At 34.3% G+C, this 23,336-nt stretch overlaps 3 protein-coding genes across 4 annotated transcripts; 2 read left to right on the top strand and 1 right to left on the bottom strand.

Moving 5' to 3' along the window:
- The first annotated feature begins 622 nt into the window (after positions 1-622).
- Positions 623-4,343, top strand: LOC111469420 (50S ribosomal protein L9, chloroplastic). Its single transcript, XM_023114675.1, has 6 exons — positions 623-860; positions 990-1,117; positions 2,610-2,655; positions 2,986-3,083; positions 3,160-3,207; positions 4,109-4,343. The coding sequence occupies exons 1-6, from the start codon at positions 714-716 to the stop codon at positions 4,227-4,229; spliced, it is 588 nt and encodes a 195-aa protein (XP_022970443.1). The 5' UTR covers positions 623-713; the 3' UTR covers positions 4,230-4,343.
- A 6,746-nt stretch (positions 4,344-11,089) lies between these two features.
- On the top strand, positions 11,090-12,291 carry LOC111469422 (dof zinc finger protein DOF2.1-like). The gene is made up of 2 exons (XM_023114677.1): positions 11,090-11,164; positions 11,292-12,291. Exons 1-2 carry the CDS (start codon positions 11,138-11,140, stop codon positions 12,057-12,059), a joined length of 795 nt encoding a protein of 264 aa, XP_022970445.1. The 5' UTR covers positions 11,090-11,137; the 3' UTR covers positions 12,060-12,291.
- A 3,178-nt stretch (positions 12,292-15,469) lies between these two features.
- Positions 15,470-21,416, bottom strand: LOC111469441 (interactor of constitutive active ROPs 3-like). Of its 2 annotated transcripts, XM_023114704.1 has the most exons (5): positions 21,265-21,415; positions 20,324-20,602; positions 19,314-19,418; positions 18,094-18,265; positions 15,470-17,272 (listed from the first exon to the last, which is right to left on the bottom strand). In XM_023114704.1, the coding sequence occupies exons 3-5, from the start codon at positions 19,331-19,333 to the stop codon at positions 15,668-15,670; spliced, it is 1,797 nt and encodes a 598-aa protein (XP_022970472.1). In that variant the 5' UTR covers positions 19,334-19,418; positions 20,324-20,602; positions 21,265-21,415; the 3' UTR covers positions 15,470-15,667. The 2 variants fall into 2 exon arrangements, with proteins under 2 accessions (XP_022970472.1, XP_022970471.1); XM_023114703.1 differs by lacking the exon at positions 20,324-20,602 and having other exon boundaries at positions 21,265-21,416.
- Between the last annotated feature and the right edge of the window lie 1,920 nt (positions 21,417-23,336).

Here is a 23,336-nt window from a genome sequence, read left to right as displayed (position 1 = left end):
AGGGTTGGGATGGATTTTGGGTTGGGTTACCAATCCAACTAACCCGAAATTTGGTCAAAAAAATCCTTTAATCCAACCCGGATTATGTACACTCTAAAAATTTTTCAAGGCAAACAACTTTGTTAAATAATGAGAACCGAACCCAACATTTAGTTGAGATTTATAACTCAATTCCAAATTCTGATATATATTTTGAAAAATTATCCACAGTTTGAAAATAAATAATAAAAGAGTAATTATGAAATTGAAGTAAACTCAGATTTGGTTTAACTCAATTTAATTTTAGAGAAATTAGCCATATTTTTTTAAATTTGAAAACCCAATTCTGATTCGGATAGAATAGATAGAATTTTTAGTATTATCAAATTTTTAAACTTCCAAAGAAACCTGAGTGATGTTAGTAGCTTTGTGTTGTTGAATGTTGAAGCGTATGATATAAGTCAAATGGTTGAATAATTGAGTTTAAGGTGTAAATTTAAGTTACATAACTCAATAAAAGGAAGAGTAATTGGGAAAAGTAGCGCAGGTTCAAATTTCCAAAGATGGGATGAAAATTTAAATTTATCCCAAATTCTATGAAATTATGATGCATTGTCTGCGTCTGTGGACATCGTTACCTGTTCGCTCTAGAGATAAGATTGTAGCAGCAACGATATAAAAGAAGAAACAACTGCGAAGTGGGTGGGAGGCGTTTCATTGCCTGAAAATTCGAAATGGCTTCTCTAACAACCTCTCTCTCATGGAGATCTTCCGTGGGTCTTCCAAATTTCGGTGCAAACTTCGAAGAAACCGCCAACTTCTCTTATGGAAGAACCGCCCTGGTGGTTGTCGCCCAAAAGAAAGCCACGAAGTCGCGAAAGGTAATGATCGAAATAGCTTTTCAAATTCCTCCCCAATGCCATGGCTGCTTTCGTTTCTCTTTCGTTATATCTGTTGGTTGTGAATGGCTGCAATCGTAATTTGGTTCTGTTGTGTGTGGATTGGGGCAGATTATTCTGAAGGAGGATGTGCCGGAGCTGGGGAAGAAAGGGCAACTTATTGACGTGAAGGCTGGGTATTATAGAAACTATCTGTTTCCTATGGGGAAGGCACAGATTGTCACTCCAGTTTTGCTCAAGTAATGTGTTACATAGTCCCTTTAATTTATAGATTTCTGTTCTTAAAGTTATACTAGTGCAAATGAATTTACTGAGTTTCAAAAGGGATTTTCGAACTGTTCTGTAATTTCAATGTTTCAGCTGCTATAGGGTCGATTAAATGTTTGGTTATCAGGAGGGGTTAGTGAGTGGTTGTTGATTGGATGTTTTGAACTAAATTTGTGTAGCTGGTGAATGATGTGAGTCTAGTAGCTTCATTGTGGTCGATGGAGTGTGTAACTAAATTATAACTATGACTAAAAATCGTATTTCGAGGACAAAGTATCAAATGGTCCTTGTTTGTTCATGTGAGATCCCACATCGGTTGGGGCGGTGAACGAATCATTCTTTTTAAGGGTGTGGAAACCTCCCCCTAGCAGACACATTTTAAAAACCTTAAGAGAAGCTCGAAAGAGAAAGCTGCAAAGAGTACAACTCTACGAAACTATATGCTGCACAAACTCTAAGAAACCCTTGCCTTGCCCTTTAAGCTCCAACCTGAGAGGGCTTCAAGCTCATCCAATATCCATCCACTCTCCACAAAGAAAAAAAATAATGAAGGAGAATGTAACAACTCAAGCCCACCACTAGCAAATATTGTCATCTTTGGGCTTCCTCTCAAGGTTTTTAAAACGCGTTTGCTAGGGAGAAGTTTGATTTCCACACCCTTAATCTCACAGAAAATGTGATCTTGAGTATCATTCACCCTATAACAAAAGCAGTTGGTCAAGCAGGGCAACGTTTAGGGATTTTCCTTTGAAGCTTAGCTTGAGTATCCATGAATTAGGAGACTAAATCCCTAAACCCTTCTCTAATTACCGAAAGCTACGTACCTGATTTTGCAGTAAACTTCTATATGATAGAGACCCACAAAAAACAGTTCAACCTTTTTAGGATATTTGAACTTCCAAATCAGATCTTCCAAGGTAACCTTCAAGAAGGTAGATCTCCTTGTAAGGCTGGTAAAGATAGATTTAGTAGTAAAATTGCCCAATGGCTATAGGCAGGGACCATACGGCCTTGTCCTTTTCACAGTCGTACTATACTGCTTGAGCTTCTCGAACGGATGGTATGAAATGAAAATTGTTTTGGAGATCATTTTTGCTACATATCAGATAGCTGATATGCTTATGGAGACCCAGGATCAATTGTCTTATTCGAGGTCCATTAACTCGTGCCTTATTCGGCTAATCATTTGAACGAGGATGTAAATAAGAAACATATTTGTTAGTTGCTGAATTTGTATCCATTATTTGGTTTTAACTCTGTCGAACTAGTTATTGAAATCTAACGTGTATTGACACTCTGCTTTAACTGCTTATTTAATGAGAATAGCAATAACACTTCACAAAATTGTCATTTCAAACGAAACAGCATGGTGATATCTATCAAAAGGATTAATAATTATGTATTAGTAATGTTGTTTAATGCACATTCATTGAATTTTATGGGATTGATCTTTATTTTTCTCAGGGAAATGCGGATTGAAGAGGAACGAATCGAAGCTGAGAAAAAACGAGTAAACAAATCCGTTCCTTTTGTTTCTTGATCGGACATTTCGAGATAGTTTTTGTTATTAGAATCAACAACGAGGATTAAAAGAACGAGACACTTCCTCTATACCAATTTTTGGAACGACCAATTAAGTGCTTTCTATGAACATGTTTTACTACTATCCATACGTTCCCAACGAGTGCGTGCTCGATGCTCATGCTTATTTATTGAAAATTTAACTGTCCATTGGATTCATTCTATACCCATATGCTATAAGGAACAAGAGATATTTTGTTTTCTTGACTGTTTCTACCTTTTCTATGGGGATTTATTCAAATGGTAATGAACTTGTCAGGTAATGGAGGAGGCTCAGCAACTCGCTCTGATTTTCGAAACTGTTGGAGCTTTCAAGGTGAAGCGAAAAGGTGGAAAAGGAAAACAGATATTTGGCACGTGAGTCGGGTTTTAGCTGTATTATGAGGCCGTTTTTCTTTTTATTATGCCTACTCAAATGCACTTGTTTTTGCAGAGTCACGGCACAGGATCTTGTTGATATCATCAAGGCACAACTTCAGAGGTACTTTATCTATTAACTTTTGTTGATTGGAAATGCTCCCCGCTAACCGATATTGTTCTCTTTGGGCTTTTCTTTTCGAGCTTTTCTTCAAGGTTTTTAAAATACGTTTGGTAGAGATAGGTTTCCACACCCTTATAAAGAATACTTCGTTCTTCTCCCAAACCGATGTGGGATCTCACAACCCACCCTCTTTCGAGGCCTAGCGTCCTCGCTGACACTCGTTCCTTTCTCTAATCGATGTGGAACCCCTCAATCCACTTCTCTTTAGGGCTCAGCCTCCTTGTTGACACATTTGTCCGGTGGACTCTAATACCATTCGTAAAATTCAAGTCCATTGCTAGTAGATATTGTCCTTTTTGGGCTTTCCCTTTTGGGCTTCCCCCAAGATTTTTAAAACGTGCCTACTAAGAAGAGGTTTACACACCCTCATAAAGAATGCATCGTTCTCCTCCCCAACCGATGTGGGATCGCACAGTTTGACCATGAACTTCAGAAACCCAAGATGACGGAAGGGAAGTTACCCAAGGATGGTGAGACGGAGGCCACGAAATGCAACCTCACAGCCAAAAGATGATGCAAGCTAAGAAACATATGGCAAAGGGGGCATGTTGCCCACCAACAATCCTTTCAAAATAAGCATCCAAGCCATCCCCAACAGAACATTTCACAAACTAAGCAAAGAGGAAATTAATCTATCTATCAAATGCACTCTAAGATGGCTGGACCGTGACAATTGCTGAAATAGCAGAGGCGTTTCGCGGTAGTCACATTTGAGACACCATTGAATCAAAGCTCGATGTTTTCGAACTAAAAGTTTCGAGAATATTTCCACATCGTATCTCAAACTCTTCAACTAAATCTTGAAGTTTTCCCTCTCAATTAAGTATTGAATTATGTGCAGGGATATCGACAAGCGGATCGTTGTTCTTCCAGAGATCAGGGAAACAGGAGAATATGTTGCAGAGCTGAAGCTTCACCCTGAAGTTACTGCACGAGTTAGAGTGAATGTATTTGCCAACTGAAATTATTTCCAGATTTTACAAGTTCATTTAGCAGCCACAATTTTTTGAAGGGTAAATGATCACATTGTTTTGCAGTTCATCATTTCAATCATATTCTCATAAACTGTTCAATTATGGTGGTCTTTTTATGAGGACGTTGTGAGATTTCTGGTGGTTTCCACCTCTCGAGGTTGGAAAATGTAACGGTCTATGTCTAAGATTTGGTGAATTCGGATTCAGCACTTGATGGGTTCGACATCTCCCTACATCTTTTGTGATATGGTCACGTTATCTATTTCTCTTAAATTTCTTTGAAGATGAAGGTTATACCCACAAACTAATATAGGTTCTTTTAGCATCAATTTTGTTTTCGTTCATCTGCTTCCTAGAATAATTTCTACACCACGTAACATAGAATTATTTAAGTGAAAAGCATGATGAACTTTGAAGTGCATTTGATTAAACTATCGAAAAGGAAGGCACATTTTATTAAGAATAACAATTCTTCTTGTATCTTCCTTCATAAGTGTCACAATTTCACTCTTGATTAAAATAAAAAAAAAAAATTGAGATATTTTAGGAAGAAGATTTAATTTTGTACGAGTAGATTGCTTAGGCTCGAGTATAAATATATCCCTCCACCCCACCTAGGCCGACCTAGGCTTTCATCCCAAGTGTCTTAATAAAGAGTGTGAATGTCTTGTAATCTTTTAATAAAGAGTGTGAGTGTTACCCATAATTTGGTATTAGAGTAAGGTTGGTGTAGATTGTCTGATCTTTTGAAATTCTTAGTATGGTCTGTGGTTGCAGCTCTGTTTGATCTTCCATATTAAAAACGATTTTTTAAGATTATTAGTGATTGAGTTTCTTTGTGTCGTGAGTAGTATGTGACTCTGCAAATCTTGTATTGAAAAGACTTGTTTGGTAATACTGAGTTATTGTCAACACGATGGGTGACTTCTAAATCGTATGAGGAATAAGGAAACTCAACAACAACAACTACAATACGTGGGCAACATGCATGATGTCCTATTCATAAAGATAAAACTACACTACAAGAGGAGGATTCTAATAGCGCCTTAGGCAAATGGAGATTTTAGAAAATAATTTAAAGAAATAAATCGTTTATCGGGATAGTGTAACCAAAATTATTCTATTTTTTTACGTAAATAAAAGATTTTAGAACCATTATGGGCTATTGTAAAAAATGGCCCACAATTCACTGGGCCTTCAAAAATCAGCCCAAGCCCAAAAATAATCCCACGTTGGATGTTCTCTTTCATAATTGAGATGATTTATTATTTATTAGGTTAAAAAAAACATTTTTAATTGGAAACTTATATAAAAAATAATAATTTAAAGATTGGGTCGGATATTTAATAGAACATCGAACACAAAAGGGCTCTAAAAAATTTAAAAATTAAAAATTTAATTGATTTATAAATATAAATTTATTTTTTTATATTTTTTAATTCGATAAAAGTTACTAAGAAGCGAGCTTAATAATAACTAACATATGTTTATTCTTTCGAGATAAAAAGTATAAATAAATAAAAGAAGTCCTATGATAGAAAATTAATGTGTTATAGTTTTTGAAATATTTTATAATTGACGATACATTAATGTTCTGATGCTTTTTTAAAGTAAAGTTTGAATTTAATCAATCGCATTCATACAATTCAAGATTATATAAAAAATTTGTTAATAAATTCCAATCATAATTGATTACACAAATTTAATTGAAATAAATATGTTCCTCACCCTTTTCTAAACTTTCAATTTCATATTTAATTTCTTTACTTTAATATTATTTGTTAAATGAATTTCAACATAAATTTAATTATTAATGGATTATTTTTCAATGTCTGTTTTTTATTATTATGGTAATTCAATTACAGGGGCGTACATGATATCGATATTCGAGAGGTAGAGGAGTCGTTCTCATGCTAATATGACTATAATAGGAGGTATTAAGAATAGTCAACTAGTTCCATGGTAGTGGATTTTCTTGTGAAACGGGATCGAGTTGGATGATGGTGGAGGTCACACCTCATCTTATCATTGAGAGCATAACGAAAATCCTTGAACCTTGATATTCCTTCCATCTCGAGGATGGATCATTGAAAAGAGTTACACGAGTTTGAGGATTGAAATCAGCTCCGAGAGTCGTATGACATTCTGTTTTAAAGTCTAGGAGTGAGACCTTAGTGGGTTATATGAATTTGATTAATTTTTATCATAAAAATAATTTTAAAAAATATTTGGATAAAAAAACATAAAATTACTCAATTTTTTAAGGGTTAAATTATAATATTATAACGTGCACTTTATCACGTCTTCACAATGATTGCCGTACCCGTTACCGTTAGCCGTAAGAGATAAAACGACGCCGTGTTAGAAATTGCGTAAAGAAAAAAAAGGTACCACAACGGATTACGCAGAAAAGCAAGGTGTTCCGTTCCGTTACAAGAAACTGCATGGAGCGTGGGACCCAGACGCAATGGAAGAATGAGGTGGATTGAGCTGATGGTCCACATAGAGAGAGAGAGAGAGAGAGAGAGAGAGAGAGAGAAAGAACACGTGGCGGATATAAATGGGAATTAAATATAATATAATATTTGAGATACGTTGCTTGTGGAGGGAGGAGAAGAGGGTGAGATCAGGTGTGGAGGGGGTCCATGGAGTGTTCCCATTCCTCGTAAAATGAAATATTCGTGATGCCACGTAATGCGTGTGAGTTAGTGGGCCCCACCTCTCACCGACCATTCATTCAGCCTTTGTCCCCTCCCTCCTTCCTTCCTCCCTCCCTCGTTCTTCCCGCCCACAAAATTCCTATTTTTCCTTTTTAATTCTAAATTCCATTATTTATTTATTTATTTATTTATTATTATTATTATAATAAACTTTTAAATAATCACATGCCTTTTCTCAACTACCCATTTTTTTTAATTTCAAGTCCTCAAAATTACAATTTGGTGTTTATTAGCCCTTTAAAACCTTTTTTAATTTCATTTTTATATTTAATAAATTTCTCAAAAATTTAAATTAATACCCAATTTTTAAATAATATTTCGAGTTTTAGAGTAAAACTTTGGATTAGTTTTTGAATTTTGTAAAATCGAAAAATTCCCGTCATTTTTTGTGGTCAAATACTCAAAATTGAGTGACAACTCAATCTAACCTTAATTTAAAATTATTATAAAAATTAAGAATATTTGACGTTTATACCTTGCGTTATGAAATATGTAAAAAAAACAACCCAACAATCCAACCAAAAAATACATGGTTGCACTGGGTTGAGTTGCAAATTTTATCAGGGTGGAGGTTCGGGTCACCAATCCAACGAGAGTGATATAGAATATTATTTATTTTATTTTAAAAAAAAAATTAGATTTAAAATTGTGAGAGTACAGAAATTACATAAAGGGTAGCTTCCTTGGCTTTTGGCAGAAGATTGAATGATGTATTTTGAGACTGAGATAGGGATAGAGATTGTCTCCTATTGCACATTTACCCATTATTTTTTTTTTCTTTTTTTCTTTTTTTTTTTTTTCTTATCTATATTTGTGTTTTCTTTGACTGGAAGTTTGTTGACCAGTCAACTGTGCTATTGTGTGGGCCCCACTCCTCTCTTTTTCCCCCCTCTTGGCCCCACCACATCCTATCCATCTCCAACACTTCCTATTACATTATTTCCTTCCATTTTCCTTTTTTCTGTTTTTCTTTTCCAATTTCCAAATTAGTAATTTCCTTTTTTTTAATTAATTATTTTCATTTTTGCTCTTCATTCAATTTTTTTATAATTGGTTCAAAGATATACTTTTATCAACAAATTTTTAAACCAATTTTTTTTAAAATATAAAACTCCTACCTTATCCCGTTTGCCGTAGAAAACCTTTATAATCATTCACAAGAGGTTTAGAAACCTGAGTACAATATTCCGAGTGTAACAGGAAATGAAGTTGTACGTAAAACAATGCACAAACGAAAGTACTATTTCTTGGCTATTGGATCAGTAAGGATGTGGTTCCAATGGAGCAAGAGAAAATCACGTCAGTTAGAGAGGGAAACAAAACATTCTCTCTAAGGTTGCGAAAACTTATCCCTAACATACACGTTTTAAAAACTAGAAAGTTTAAAGAGAACAATATCCCCTACTAGTGGGCTTACGCTATTTCAAGATGCTTGAAGCCATATGATCGACAAAACAGCTCACGAGGAGTACAAAATTGCCACAACCAAGAGTGAGTTGACATATGCAACTAATCGAGGAGTATGAAAGCTTATCTAATAAAATTAAAAATTATTGATAAAAATAGACGGAAGAAATATTAGACTTTAGTTTAATTTATAATTAGTCGTTAAATAAATGAAAATCATCCATTATTTTCTCAATAAAACAAGACTAAACTAGCTTAGTTAATTCAAAGATTCCATCTTTTTTTTTAAAAAAAAAATAAAAAAAAAAAAGGCAATCAATCTAATCTTAATTTTAATTTTTGTAAACCCAAGGAGAATCTTCATTCCTCAAATCCCATGATTGTCTATTCATACATGGAAAATCTTATATAAATTAATTAATTATATGCATATAATAAAGCAATAATATTTATTAAATGATAGGGATTCAAATGGTAATGATAACCAAGATCTATCATGATTGCATGCCTCATACATTATTCATCTTATATTATAAAGTTTTAATCTCCCAAAACATTAACATTAAATTTAATAAAATTGAATCCAACTTAACCATGGTTAAACATTACACCCAATCCAACCTTAACAGGGTTTAGATTGGTTTGATTCCAACTATTTTTTTTTAAATTATTGGATAATAAGTAAATAAAAATATAATATATAGTTTTTTTTTTTAATTTATGTGAATATTTGATCATATAAAACCTAAATATATGTAGAAAGTACAATTCATTTTCCCAAAGTAATCGTTTTTGAAAATGAATTTCCCAAGAAAATTCCTTTGTTCATGATGTGTCCAAACAATAATAACACACATAGTTTTAAACGTAAAGAGATGATCAAGAATATATTCCCCTTTTTATCTCCCATCAATTTTCATCTTCCTTTATATCAATACCCTTCCTCGTCTTTATCTCCTACCTGCTCGGTTCTTCTTTTCTTATCTAAAACTAATATTATTTTATATTTTACTACGTACCGTTCGATACCCATCTGATAGTTTGCAAAACCCGATTCAACAATTAGTATCAGAGCAAAGTTGCTCATCAAATTTTCAAAAAACAAAAAAGAAAAAAAGTATTTTATTAATCATTCATATCTGACGGTAGGTGAGTTCAAATCAAATCTTGTGGGAAGATACTAATAGGAACATAAAGTACAAAAGTATGCATGCTTGTATATAATATAGTTTTATAATAAGAAATGAAGTATATATTATTGGGAGATTGTAGTACATTTTGGACTATGGTGTAAACATTTAATTTTTTTATTTAGGCATGCAGTCCTACTTCTTTTTTTATATTACAAAATATTCAAATAATTAATATTTTAAAAAATTTACAAAAGCGTAGGGTTGGGTTCATAAAATCTTTTAAATCAACTCAAATTTTTGGGTTGGTTGAGTTGATGACCCGAACAACTTGAATAGAGTTCATAGCCCAACCCAACTCTCTATTTTTCGAGTTGGATTCGTTTTTTTTTTAATTATTTTACAAATCTTACTTATCTATTGCATATATTATATTAATAACTAAAATATTATAAAACTCAGATATCAAATATTTAGAAGTTTTATAATAATCATAAAAATATGGTAAAATAGAGTCGGATGGTAACCCTATTTTATGATTGATTAGATTGATTCAACTAAAAAAATATAACCCAACTCAATCTTTATGATTTGGATAAGATGGTTCGAGTTTGTCAGGTTGTCCGGTCATTTGAACACTTCTAAATTATTATTTTACTAAAATAAGATTGTAACTATATGTTAAAAAAAAATGTGATGAATAACTTTGGTAAATGAATATAATTTTTAGCATTAAAAAAGATAGAGGATAGAAAGACGAAGGATGTCCACCCTGGCGACAATGGAGATCGTTTGGCTGCTTTGTCTTTAACCTCACCTCCACGTCATCATTTTCAATCAATAAAACAACAACAAACAACAATAATAATAAAAACAAACAAACTATTTTAACTTCTCATCAATCAATTTCAATATAATGCCACGTGGGACCTATTCATCTTATTTTTGTAATAAATAGGGATGTTCATATGACTCGAGCACTCAACTAACTCAGATTACCCAACCCAAACCATAAAACGATTGGGTTAGATTTTTTTTTTTTTCAATTTGGATATGTTCATAGATCTATATTTTTTCTCGACCAACCCAACCCAAAATGTAATATGTACGGTGGATAAGTAGATTTTTTTAAAAATAATTAATAAAAGTATCCAACATTGAGTTGTGAACTATATTTAAGTTATTCGGGTGACTAAACCAACCAACCAACCCGAAATTTCATATTAGTCTGAAAGATTTTGTGAACCCAACGTGAGCGAACCAAGGCCGCATACAGGCGTAGAAGTAATTTAATAATATTATTTATTAAAATGAATATTAAATCCTCCATGGAAGGAGAATGTCTGTTGTTCTCGTCTTTTAATAATAATAACAAAAGAATACCAACTCAGAAGATCCTAGAGAGAGAGAGAGAGAGAGAGAGAGATTGTTTTGGAATGAATGTTTGGGAGATTGGGAAAATATAGTGCAAAAGTGGGGACCAAATAGCAAATTTATAAAAATATTAACAAATTAAATAAATAAATAAATAAATAAAAAGATTCTTCCATTCCTATCATTGCTTTATATAGTTACCCTTCTCCCCTTCCTCTCATCATTCCCTTTACTCTTCTTCTTCTTCTTCTTCTTCAGTTCATCCATGGATCTTCCCACCGCTCCTCACCAGGTAATTACTTCGTGTTCTTCGCGTTCTTCGTGTTCTTTGTGTTCTTCGTGTTCTTATCATTTCTGGGTTGTTTTCAAAATTCAAACTTTCCTTCATTATGAGTACTAACACTATGCATAATTCACAGCAAATTGACACAAATTCAAAGGAGCAACCCAAAAAGCCAAGGCCACAGCCAGAGCAAGCCTTGAAATGCCCAAGATGCGACTCAACCAACACCAAATTTTGCTACTACAATAACTACAGCCTCTCTCAACCTAGATACTTTTGCAAATCCTGCCGCCGTTACTGGACTCAAGGCGGTACCCTCCGTAACGTCCCCGTCGGCGGTGGCTGTCGTAAAAACAAACGCTCCTCCTCTTCCTCTTCCTCGTCCTCCGCAATCGCCGCCTCCTCTAAGAAACCCCAAGACCATCCCTTCACCTCCCCTGTCCCCGCCCTACCTCACTTGGCTTACGATCACCAAGCCAATGACCTCAGCCTCGCATTCGCTAGACTTCACAAAACCGGGACTGGGACTGGACCCTCTTCATTTAACGACTTTGATTTCTCCGTTTTTAACGGATTTGGGTATAATTCTCAACCTGTGTACTACGACGACGACAACAACAATAACATGGGAGGAGGAATCGAAAGATTACACTCGTACGATCATCAATATGGCAATGCTACAACGACGGCGACCGCGACGACAGTAACGACAACGAAGCAAGAGGTATTAGGAGGCGGGGGCGAGGAAAGTAGAATGCTTTGGGGGTACCCGAATTGGCAAATGAACAATAATTCAACAGATTCAAACATGATGGGTATGGATTTTGATTCTGGAGCTGTTCGTGAGAGCTGGAATAATAATGTTTCTTCATGGCATGGTCTTCTCAATACCCCACTCATGTAATACTCTTTCATAGTTTTAGTGGTTTTTTTTTTTTTTTTTTTTGGGGGGGTGGAAATTAAGTTTTGTATTAAAAAAAAATTATGTGTTATTAGTTTACATTAATTTTGGTTAATTACTTTAATTAGTGGGGTGGCCGTTGGATTAATGTAGCTGACATCTCTTCACCATCATTATCGACAATGAGAGTGATATTTCTTTTGTTTGTTGTTTAGTCAGAAGTTTCGTCTCTGAATGTCTCAAATCTCTGTTTTTTTTTTTTTAATGTCGGCTGCTTCTTTAATTTCTTCTATTTTTTAATTATATTTTTATGATATACGTGTTATAGTCTACGCCCACTGCTAGCAAATATTGTCTGTTTTAGTCTGTTAATATCGCTGTCAGTCTCATGATTTTAAAATGCACATAATAGAGAGAGATTCTCAAACATTTATAAACCGTGCTTAGTTCTTCTCTCGAACCGATATAAGACTTCACAATCTACCTCCTTTGAAGCCTAACGTCCTTGCTAACACTCGTTTCATTCTCTAATCGATGTGAGATCTGAAAATCCAATGAATTTAGGTTAGTAAAAAAAAACTAAGGTTTAAAGTCATGATTATTTACGTCAAATAAAATAATTTTGTCGTTTAATTGTCTTTCCTAAGTAACTACATATATTTATTTTATAATTATTTTTGAGAAATCTATAAATAATATTTAAAGTAATTTTTTAAAATATATATTCAAATTGAGTGATAAATGTTAATTAAATATTTAAAAATAAATAAGTCGATGTTTTATGAACTATCGTCTTACATTTATTTAAAGTAAAAATTTGAATAAATTGACCCGAACAACCCGAACCAACCAAACCCGAAAAATTTATAGTTGAATTGAGATGAGTTCATTATTTAATAAGAAATGTTTAGGTTGAAACAAGTTACAACCCAAACAATTGAGTTAAAATTTATCTATCCGACCCAATTCAACCCACGAACACTCCTAACGGTAAAAATATTAACTTTATCGATACTTTGGTGTATTTTTGAACATTTAAACATATTTTAAAAATAAAGTAAGAAGTTTATAAATATTTTATATAATTTAGGAAGGTAGTAAACCCCAAAAAAAAAAAATATATATATAATAACAAAAATAGTGAAATTATAGAAATTGATAAAATAAAATAAAAAAAATGAAAGGCATTGGGATTTAGAGTGAAGAGAATGACAGCAGAACAAAATCCAACTCAGGATTTTGTCAGAGACTATTTGTCAGAACAAATATATATATCTATATATATAATTTATATTATATAATAATCATTATAAATAATAATAATGAATAATAAATAACAATAATAATAATAAATGTATGAATATTCCAATAATTGGTACACTGCAAATTTGTGCTTTTTATTAGAATGAATTACAAGGAAACGTCGAGATTGACGGGGGAGTTTTATTTTATTTTATTTTATTTTATTTTATTTTATTTTAATATATTTGTTTTTTTCCTTTTTATTTAATATAATTGGCTATTTAGAAGGCTTTAAAAAATCAATTTTAGTAAAAATATTTGGATTTAAAAAATACTTTTAAATTTTCAATAATTTTTAAAATTTCATCCATTATTTTTTTAGCATTTTCGAGTAAGAATATATTTGAAGAGTGGAATACTATGAGTAAGAGAATGTCGAGAAGATGAGAAGAAAAAAATAGGCAAACGTTAAGCCATAAATTGAAGGAGACGAGAGAGATAAGATGACGGAGAGGAGTGATATGGTGTGGTAAACAATTAAATGCTAATAGTTTCTATCCGAAATTAACTTTACTTAAATACTTTTCGAGAAATCTCCCTTAAATCTGTGATATCCCACGTTGGTTGGAGAGGAGAACGAAACACCATTTATAAGGGTGTGAAAACCTTTCCTTATTAGACGCATTTTAAAGTTTCGAGGGAACCCAAAAGTAAAAGACAATATCTGCTAGCAGTGGGCTTAGACTATTACGCTTTTGTCCATCCAAAGCTTCTTATGCCATTCTCCATAAGTACAACTTAGAGTTACTCGAATAGTTTTGGAACGAGTTCATATAATTCGAGAATTCAACTAGTTTGAACTACGTAACCCAAATCGTATATAAATTTTGGAAATTAATTGAATTTGGGTTGAATAATTGGATCAAACTAAAAATGTGAAACAATTGATGGTCAAAGCAGGAAGATCTAGGATTTTGTCGTAAATGAGAGAACCAAATCTAAAGGAATAAGGATGTTTGTGTTTTATTCCAAACATAAGTAGATCTCAATGTTGACATTTCACCTTATCTCCAACTAAATTATATCCTCTGTCTTCTCACTGTCTCCTTCAATTTAATTGTTTCTTTTAGCTATAATTATAATAATAATAAACTAATTAATTAATAGATTTCGAGAGATTAACGATCCTTAAGATGTTCCACTTCTGATATGAACTAAGAGACATTAATCATACAATATACTTCAATGAAAGTGTGAAGAAAATATTGTTGAAATTATCAAAAGATATTTCAATTCATGTCATATTGGAGAATGAAGTTTCATGTTATAAATTTTGGGTGGATTACAATTTCGAGTAATTTCGAGTTATTGTATTTCATTAATGTATTTTAATAATTTTTTATTTACTTTAGGTTACAATTACAATTACTGTTATAGTTACAACTTTTGAATGTCTTTAATAGTTTCATTTTGAATGTCTTCTCATTTGTACTTTTCTTTACCTAATGGCCAAGTTTCTTTGCAATTCTATATAGAATCATTCAAGCTTGACATGATCAATTTTGCTGGTGGAATGATTCGAATTTCAAACAAGGTTCTTGCCTTGAGATATTCGATCAACAAAGTAATCCGAATCTTACTCTCCTTGTAATGATTTCCATATCACCTTCCTTCATTGCTAAGCCAAGGTCTCAAGTATTCGAGTCAGCCTGCTTGTCCACTTTGAACATGAACAACGAACAATTGGACGTGAAATCTTAAAGTTTTACTTAGAAGAGATAAGAGAAGCAATTGGTGGATGCAATTTGAAGTGATAATCATAGAAGAAAAGAGATCATAACTCAATGCATTAGGGTTTGAGCTATATCTTAGTCCAATTGATTCTCTAATAGACTCATTTTAAAATCATGAGACTTATAGCTAACAACAATACGTAACGAGTCAAAACAGACAATATCTATCAACAGTGGCTTAGGCTGTTATATGATTACACACCAGTGTTAGTGTTAGTATTTTTGTTTTATAGTACACGAGTTTCATCCAGTATTCACATGGAAGGATAAATCGCCATCGCTACCCTCCATATCATATCATGTGGTTCAAACTAAAAAAAANAAAAAAAAAAAAAAAAAAAAAAAAAAAAAAAAAAAAAAAAAAAAAAAAAAAAAAAAAAAAAAAAAAAAAATCTAAATGAATTTTTCAACAATTAGAAACTATGATAGTTTTCAAAATTCTACTCCCTCTTGCTCATTAGGAATCACAAGAAGCTTTCAGGCTGAACAAATCTGGAAAAAAAAAAAAAAAAAGCCTACAAAAGCAAACAACATCCCATCCCATCATGTTAACACTAAATACAAAGTCCTGGATCTTCATTTCTGTTGTTTCTTCCACAGCACCCCTATCTTTTTTAACACATTTCCATTTTTCTTTTTCAGCAAATCATCATCTATCTCTTCACAATAAGACCCATTCAACTTTCCTGCAGCTGAATCGTAGCTACTGTCCAATGATCCCGATCGCTCGATGAACTTGCCATTGTTTCCTGCAGAGAGTATCGACGCTGCTGCCTCTGCAGCCTTCCTCCATTGGTCTGACTGCACCCTCAATCGTCTCAATTCCGTTTCTATTTCGGCATTTACAGCCTGCGCAGCCTCCAACTGTTTGGACACTCGAGCAGCCCTCTTGTTGCTTTTGTCTGCCTCCTCCATTACAATTCCAAGTCGTATGAGAGCGTCTTGTTCGGCAGCTGTTGCTTCCTCAAGTTCAGTAGTTTCATCGTTTGCTTTTGGTCGGATCGTTATCGTTTTGTTAATTTCACATTTTAGCATCTCATGTTCGTCCGAAACGTTGTGGAGTTCTCTCTCTTTATCAGCAAGATGTTCCTTCAATTCCTTGATCTCCCTTTCTAGTTCATATTCTCTCTGGCTACACAGGTTCTTCTGAATCTTCGCTTGTAGCTGCTCGTTTTCTTCCGAGATACACTGCAATTCAGTCTCCTTATCCATCAAGTCAGCCTTCAACTCTTCGATATCAGCTTTCGATTTTTTCAGTTCCTGCTCTAAATTAGACTCCCTGGAATTCATGTTGGATTTTATCTGCTCAATATGGTCATAAGCTGTTCTTATCTGGACTGCACTCTGAATTTGTTCTTCATCGTATCTGGTCTCAGCCATTTCCAGGGCTGCTTTCAGTTGTTCAATCTCTGACTTGAGAGAACAAATTTCTTCTTCAACATGATCTTCTCCATTCTTTCTCTCGTTTTCGACCGCTGGATGTTGCGAAAGGTTACTGCTAGCATTGGCAAGGTTTATTCGGAGCTTACCGACAAGTTCTTCTAATATGTTCGCACGTGCCTTCGATTCTTCCAACTCTGAAGCAATGGAGTGGTTAGCCTTCATTGCTTCCATACCATCATATCTGAGCTCCTCGACCCGTTTTTTGGCATCTTCAAGTTGTGCTAGAGTTTCACTTGCTAGTAACTGAGCCTGAGCTTCAGATTCTCGACAATTTTTTAGTTCGTATTCCATTCTTTCCACAAGACTCAGAGTTTCTGCAAGGTTTCTTCTCAAGCTATCAAGTTCATTCTTTCTCGTTTCCGACTTGGCAACCATTTCAAGCTGGATCTTTAGCTGCTGAATCTCATTCACAGCACAAGCCAATGCAGCATAGTCAAGTTTGTGCTGTTCTTGAATGGCCTCAAGCTCAGACTGCCAGGCTTGATCTCGTTCCTGCGAGATCCTTTGTAGCTCTATGACACGAGCTTCCTCAGAAGCAGAGAGCTCAAGTACTTGTTTTTGAGACTCTTGAAGCTTTAAGTTCATGGCTATTAGTTGTTCCTCGGCCTCCACGGCATCTTTCTTGAATTCCTTCTTGCATGATTCAGATAAACATAACTGGTCTTTCACTTTCGTCAGATCCTCCTGGAGCTGAGAAACCTGAGATTCCAACTCAGAAATCTTGCTCGGACGCTTTTTCTAAAGCAGCAACAAGAAAAAGGTTAAGTAAGTGTCAAAACCAACTTCTGACAGCACTTTATGAGTAAGAAATGACAGAGCTACAAACGATTTTTCATCTGGGAAGAGTTAAAAGAAGAGAAGTGCCCTGATCGTACGAGTCTTCAAGGCGATGCTATGTTGAAACGGATCAAGGGAATGAGTTACGGAAGGATCGGGTTACGAGTTTTTTATAAGAATCCAACTTCTATGAAGATTAATGGAGGTACAAAAGTCATCCAACAAAAAACAAAACAAAAAAGAAATTTGATATGAGATTGGAGCTGTCTGCCACAAAAACAATGAATAATGGTGAAATAAATTTTAAAAAAACATATGTTGATGAGAATACTCAGAGAGAAGCGTTGGAGGAAGCTCCACCTCAAAACATAATATGTACAGAAAACACACCACTGAGCCTAAAACTAGAGGCGAGGAGGATATCTAAACGAAATCTGTTGTGTTAATCCCCCTCAAAACAACCAGCCAAGAGAAGTCTAATCTTTTTGTATGAAACTAATCCTTCCATAGATTTGATTAAAAAAAAGATTCCTTCCATAGTTCGATGAATAAAGAGATATAGCTGTAAATATGGTTTTTCAGTCACTGAATCAAAAGCAGCCTAGGAATCTTTGCCTGTAAGAACTTCACTACAGTTATATTAACTTTCAAAAATATGAACGCAAAATATTATTAAACATGGATATTTAGGCTTTTTAATGTGTTAAGGATAGACGATCAAGGTTGAAGCACCATTCAGAAGCTCAATTTTCAACCAAAATCAAGTGGTACAATTTCATTACCTCGCTCGAGGGGCTTCTAGGTGACTTTCGATCGGTAAGTTTAGGGCTTCTTTCTTTAATGATTCTATTTGGTTGGTTCAAAGAGGAGGCAGAATCACATTCCAGAGTTGTGGTCCGAAGTTTCCAAGCAGCTCGAGGAGATACCTTTTGAGGTGCTTCCGACAAGGAATTTCTGTTGATAAAAGATGTAATATAACTGTCAAGTTGACTAGGCAAGAAACTTAATATTACGTCTCCAACGGCATATCTACTGATCAACACATCAAGCTAGAAATTATAGAAACAAAAAAAGGTGCATACAAAGAAAGAAAACCAACAAAGGAAAGTTGAACTACAATTGATGAGTACATAGAAAAGATTTTCCATAAAGTTATACAGTTGAAAATGCAAAACGACAACATCAACTCCTAGCCATACAAAAAGTATATTTTATATTTAGTCAAGATATTTATTCAAAACAGTTTTCATATCCCGACATCTTCTGGCCTTTCTTTGTTCACAATGTCTGGAACCAGATTCTGTCATTACCTACGATTTTAATGGTCGAGAAATTCATAATTCGCTATTTCTTGAATCAATGCCAGCATGGACACACTTGTCCCTCATAAATAATGTATATTTAAGACAACAATTTGGTAATTTATCAAAATAATCTACATGTTGGTGATCATCAACGACATAGCTTTCCACTACATAAGCTATGGATAACCATCGAGGAAGGCAGGAAAAGTTTTCCTACTTAATCATATAGAACTCAAAACCCCAAAATGTCCCAGCAAGTATATCCAGATAACGGTATAAGATATATACCATACTAAGAAAAAGAACAGAACAATATTAAAGGCAAAGAAAACACCAAGAACATAAATAGGTCATTGATGAAGGGCATTGTTGCCGAGCATTGTCTCCGGTTACTGTCATATGGCCACTGCTTCACCGTATTGCAAAATGCAGAGGTTTCGACAAACAACCATACTAATTTCAACGTTCATTTGTTCAAGAAAATGAGAGTTTTATTTGTAGTCATAGTACACTTCTCAAGTAAGGAAAAGAAATAAAAATAATAGTAAAAATGAGATTTCAAAATGCGATGAAGCATGCATTATCTTCATTCACATGAACCCTTACTCAAAGTCAAGGTCCAAGAAGTTTTCAAAGCAAAAACCCTCTACATTTTGACCAAGCTAAACACCAAAGAAAATGCTGGAGATGAAAGTCACCTTGATTTTGGGGTCTGCATAGCTACACCTTTGAAAACGAAGTAAATGAAAACTTAGTCTATGTTATCCTCCTTCAATTCTTCCTGACCCACCAAACCTGCAACTCTGCAATAAAAATTAAAATAAAGAATCACAACATGGGGCGGGTAGGAATCCAATGGGACTGTCCACAGGGAAATAAATGTGGTTGATGAACAGCATGTGGTCCAAATCATCACATTTGAAGACAATATGGGAAAAGAAGTGACAGCATTAATTTCGTACTTTGTTTCCGAATGAAAAATCTTACCCAGTAATGAATGCGGATATTCATACATATCAAGCAAAAATTAAACTTACTAAATGTTAAAACAATAGCAAAGAATGAAAAATTAAAGGGGTTGTCAATGGTTGTTCGTTATCAAATAGGAAGCACTATAAAAGAACAAATTTTAAAAACAGTAGAAGATTTATATTTCATCGTCTGAAGGTATTCTCATGCCCTCAACATGATTATCCTTTTTAGGGCATTCGAAATTACAACCCATAAAGAGAGATTCATAGGTTGGCCTAGTGGTCATTGGAGCTAATGAAGAAAAATATGAGCCGAGAAGAAATGTGTTTTAAACTTTCGTTTCCACAAAAAATAAATAAATAAAAAGTTTAACCAAACCACCCAAGCCCACCGCTAGTATGGATTGTGAGATCCGACATCGGTTGTGGAGGAGAACGAAACGTTCTTTATAAAGGTGTGGAAACCTCTCCCTAGCAAACTGCGTTTTAAAAACCTTGAGGGAAAGCCCAAAAAAGACAATATCTGCTAGTGGTAGGCTTGGGTTGTTACCGTCACAGTGCTTACTTTATATCATCTGCCCTATGCTTTGGTCGAGAGAGAGTGTGTAAGAGAGATTTTCAAGTTGATCATATCTCTAATTTGAGGATATAAGTGAACGAAAGCTTTGAGAAAAAGTGCTTTCCAAATTCCAACAAAATTTAAAATCAACAAGACTAGAACAGTTATAGAAAATAACCTTTTAGTAGTGCACTCAAGCACGCCCAACAAGTTGAAACCAAAACTCAAAACCACTGGAGAGAGCCAGCACTCCTGATTGAGGTAAAGGAGATGGGCATTTCAAAAAACACATCACAGCCATCATTTGCTTCAAGTAAGAGACTGAAAATTAGTTTCTTAGAATGGGTCCTCGTCAGGACATGTTCAATAATGGATGTCAAAAAGTTTTTCCTCCAGTTTGGCCGTGAAATAAGGGTAGTAGTAGTAGGTATGCACAGTCTACTTTTTGATTTGGACACTTAACACAAACAAGCCGACAAAAACCCATCATGAGTTTAATAGCCATCATAAAAGCCTATTAACCCTTTAATTACATTCCATTGTAAGAAATTCATCAAAACTCCAACCTCATATTCCAAATAAGCCATTAAAAAAACCAATGATTTTCTCCCAGCTCTTCACTGTACATGCTCCGTAAACAATTTTCCCAGGAAACAAACAGAAATCGGCTCAAAATGCAAACGGATCAAAGCACAAAATGGAAAATGAAAGCAAGTTTTGAGGTTGAAGAAAAAGCAACAGGCAATTTTGCTACACTTTCCGCACAAAAGAATTAAAATCAAACACACACAAACAAAGAGAAAAGGCAAGAAAAGTATCTCCAAGATTCGATTTCACTTTGCAGACTGGAAAAGCCTAAAAGCCTGAGATCCTCACACAATCGGTCTCCGAAGAGTCTAACCAAAAACTAAAATCGTTCAAAAGGAACTCAAAAACAAAAATCAGTCAACAAAAAGTAGAAGCAGCAGAAGGAGGTTCCGTTTTACTCTGTTTGCCGAGAAAATTAGGTACAGAAACAAACGGGCCAATGCCGATGAGAAATGAAATCCAAGATTGAAACAGTAATCAATATATATAAATGGACGGCATTGTTGAGAGAAAAATTGATGAGAAAGTTACCTGGGAATGATCGTCGGGTTCGTCTTGGTTGGAGCTGTGGAAGTGAAGGAATATTATGAGAGGGAAGAAAGAGGGATTGTTAATGGATAAACATGAGCAGAGCTTCGTTATTTGTTTGGCTTCTTTCTATCCCCTTTTTCTCTATCTTTTGGGGTTTATGGCCTAAAGAGAAAGACAGCGCGCGCAGTTTTTTCTTTTTTTTTGTTTCGATTAGCAATTTAGCGGCTTGTCGTTTTTTTGTTTCTAAACTACGGTGTCATTATGGTAATTTTAAACTAAACGTGTCTATTTAACTAGCGAACTTATTATACTTTTAAGCCGAGACGTTCGTATAATTTATAAGCTTGGAGTCTCGTAAGGATTCATCGTGAATGGGTGAGTACTGGAATGAATCGGAGAGAGATTTCTTTTTATTAGCTGCATAGGAACGGAGAATTCCATGTTAAAAAATCATCACTGGCTCAATAATTATATAAATCTAATGCATGTATCGAGTCAAAAAAATTGCCAAGGTCACAACTATCAACATCAAGCAACTACGTCTGGTTTAGATCCAAATATGTGAAAGTCTATGAAGATATTAAGATATTGTGAAAACCAATAATAAAAGGGCAAAAAGTGGAGTCCATTTACGTGCTATTTGTAGAGTTTGTCTAAATAAATAGAATTTGGAAGAATGAGACTAAGATCTATGGTACGCAAGGATGGGACATATGGAGAAATTCATGCTCAAAGACGTACATTTACTTGAAGTCAAAACAGATATTATTGACATTAGGTGTTAGGGATTTGGCTATACGACTCCACAGGTTTCTTACGGGAGTGTCTTAGGGACAAGAACCAAGAACTCAATAACCTTAGAACGAAGGTCGTTAAAACTAAACTAAGTAGTTGAGAACTCAAAACACTGAAACAAGGTCTCTCCCTTCAGAAGAAGAAGATGGAATGAGACAACCAAAATACATGAGAGTGCATCTAATTGGTACTAAGAAGTACTATAATTTTAATGAGTATAATGGTGACATTTTACAAAGGAAGAGGGGAGACGGGTTATTGCCTGATGCTAGAAAATTACTAATGGGTCAACAAGTGAGAGACATAGTAGAAATATGAAAATATGGCAATGAATTTCATCGTGGGTAGCAATGGACTTTATCGTAGGTTTACCAAGAATTCTAAAAGGATATACGATGTTATAGCTAATCATTGACAAACATACCAAGTCCATACATTTCTTGCCTGGAGAGGATATTCATACTGCAAATAGTTGGGTATAACTATATATGAAGGATATTGTTGGACTACATGGAGTGCCAATACCGATAATATCAGATTGAGACCAACATTTCACGTCCAAGATCTAGCATGGTCTACCAAAAGCATTGGGGGCATCTAATTGGATTATAATATTGCTTTTTACCAATAAACAGACATAACATTTGAGTCAAACCTTAGAAAACATGTTACATGTCTGCGTGTTGAATTTGTCGAGAAGTTTAGACTCTAATTTGTACCTTATGAATTTTGTCTATAATAATACTTTTCAAGTATTAACATGACACCGTTGAGATCGTGCAGAAGATCAGGATGAGGATGCAAACGACCTAACATACACAGAAAATTACGCCGATGTAAGATGCATGAACTTAGAGTTTGAAGTAAGCGACAAGATATTCTTGAAGGTGACACTGATGAAAGGTGTTTTGGATTCAAACATAAACACAAGTTAAGCACACGCTCCATCGGGACCTTTAGAATATGCATGAGGTCCCACAATTTTAATTCATGACATATACATATGTACAAGTCATACCTCCATTATTTTCAAGATGTAGCATCCTATAAAACATGTATACATAACACTTATCATATGTTCTGTAATTAACGTACATGGCTTTCTAATGTCTCATATGCAATGAGTGAGCGTATTACATTACTTACATGACATGACATAAGGAGGTTCATGCATCATACAACATCGATAACATAACCTAGCATAATCATGTCATGACATATTTTATAATATAGCATAGCTTGTATCACATCATATCTGGCATCATAGTATAAAGGTA

Source organism: Cucurbita maxima, unplaced genomic scaffold (assembly GCF_002738345.1).
Source record: "Cucurbita maxima cultivar Rimu unplaced genomic scaffold, Cmax_1.0 Cma_Scf00040, whole genome shotgun sequence".
Classification (NCBI taxonomy): Eukaryota; Viridiplantae; Streptophyta; class Magnoliopsida; order Cucurbitales; family Cucurbitaceae; genus Cucurbita; species Cucurbita maxima.
The sequence above is the reverse complement of the archived record's forward strand: the minus strand, read 5'-3'. Positions and strand labels throughout refer to the sequence as shown.

Coding starts and splice junctions, on each gene's coding strand:
- LOC111469420 (XM_023114675.1), top strand. CDS start 714: ATGGCTTCTCTAACAACCTCTCTCTCATGGAGATCTTCCGTGGGTCTT. Junction 861..989: donor AAGCCACGAAGTCGCGAAAG/GTAATGATCGAA, acceptor GGATTGGGGCAG/ATTATTCTGAAGGAGGATGT. Junction 3,208..4,108: donor ATCAAGGCACAACTTCAGAG/GTACTTTATCTA, acceptor AATTATGTGCAG/GGATATCGACAAGCGGATCG.
- LOC111469422 (XM_023114677.1), top strand. CDS start 11,138: ATGGATCTTCCCACCGCTCCTCACCAG. Junction 11,165..11,291: donor TTCCCACCGCTCCTCACCAG/GTAATTACTTCG, acceptor CATAATTCACAG/CAAATTGACACAAATTCAAA.
- LOC111469441 (XM_023114703.1), bottom strand. CDS start 19,333: ATGCAGACCCCAAAATCAAG. Junction 18,266..19,313: donor ATGCAGACCCCAAAATCAAG/GTGACTTTCATC, acceptor TTTTATCAACAG/AAATTCCTTGTCGGAAGCAC. Junction 17,273..18,093: donor CTAGAAGCCCCTCGAGCGAG/GTAATGAAATTG, acceptor TTGCTGCTTTAG/AAAAAGCGTCCGAGCAAGAT.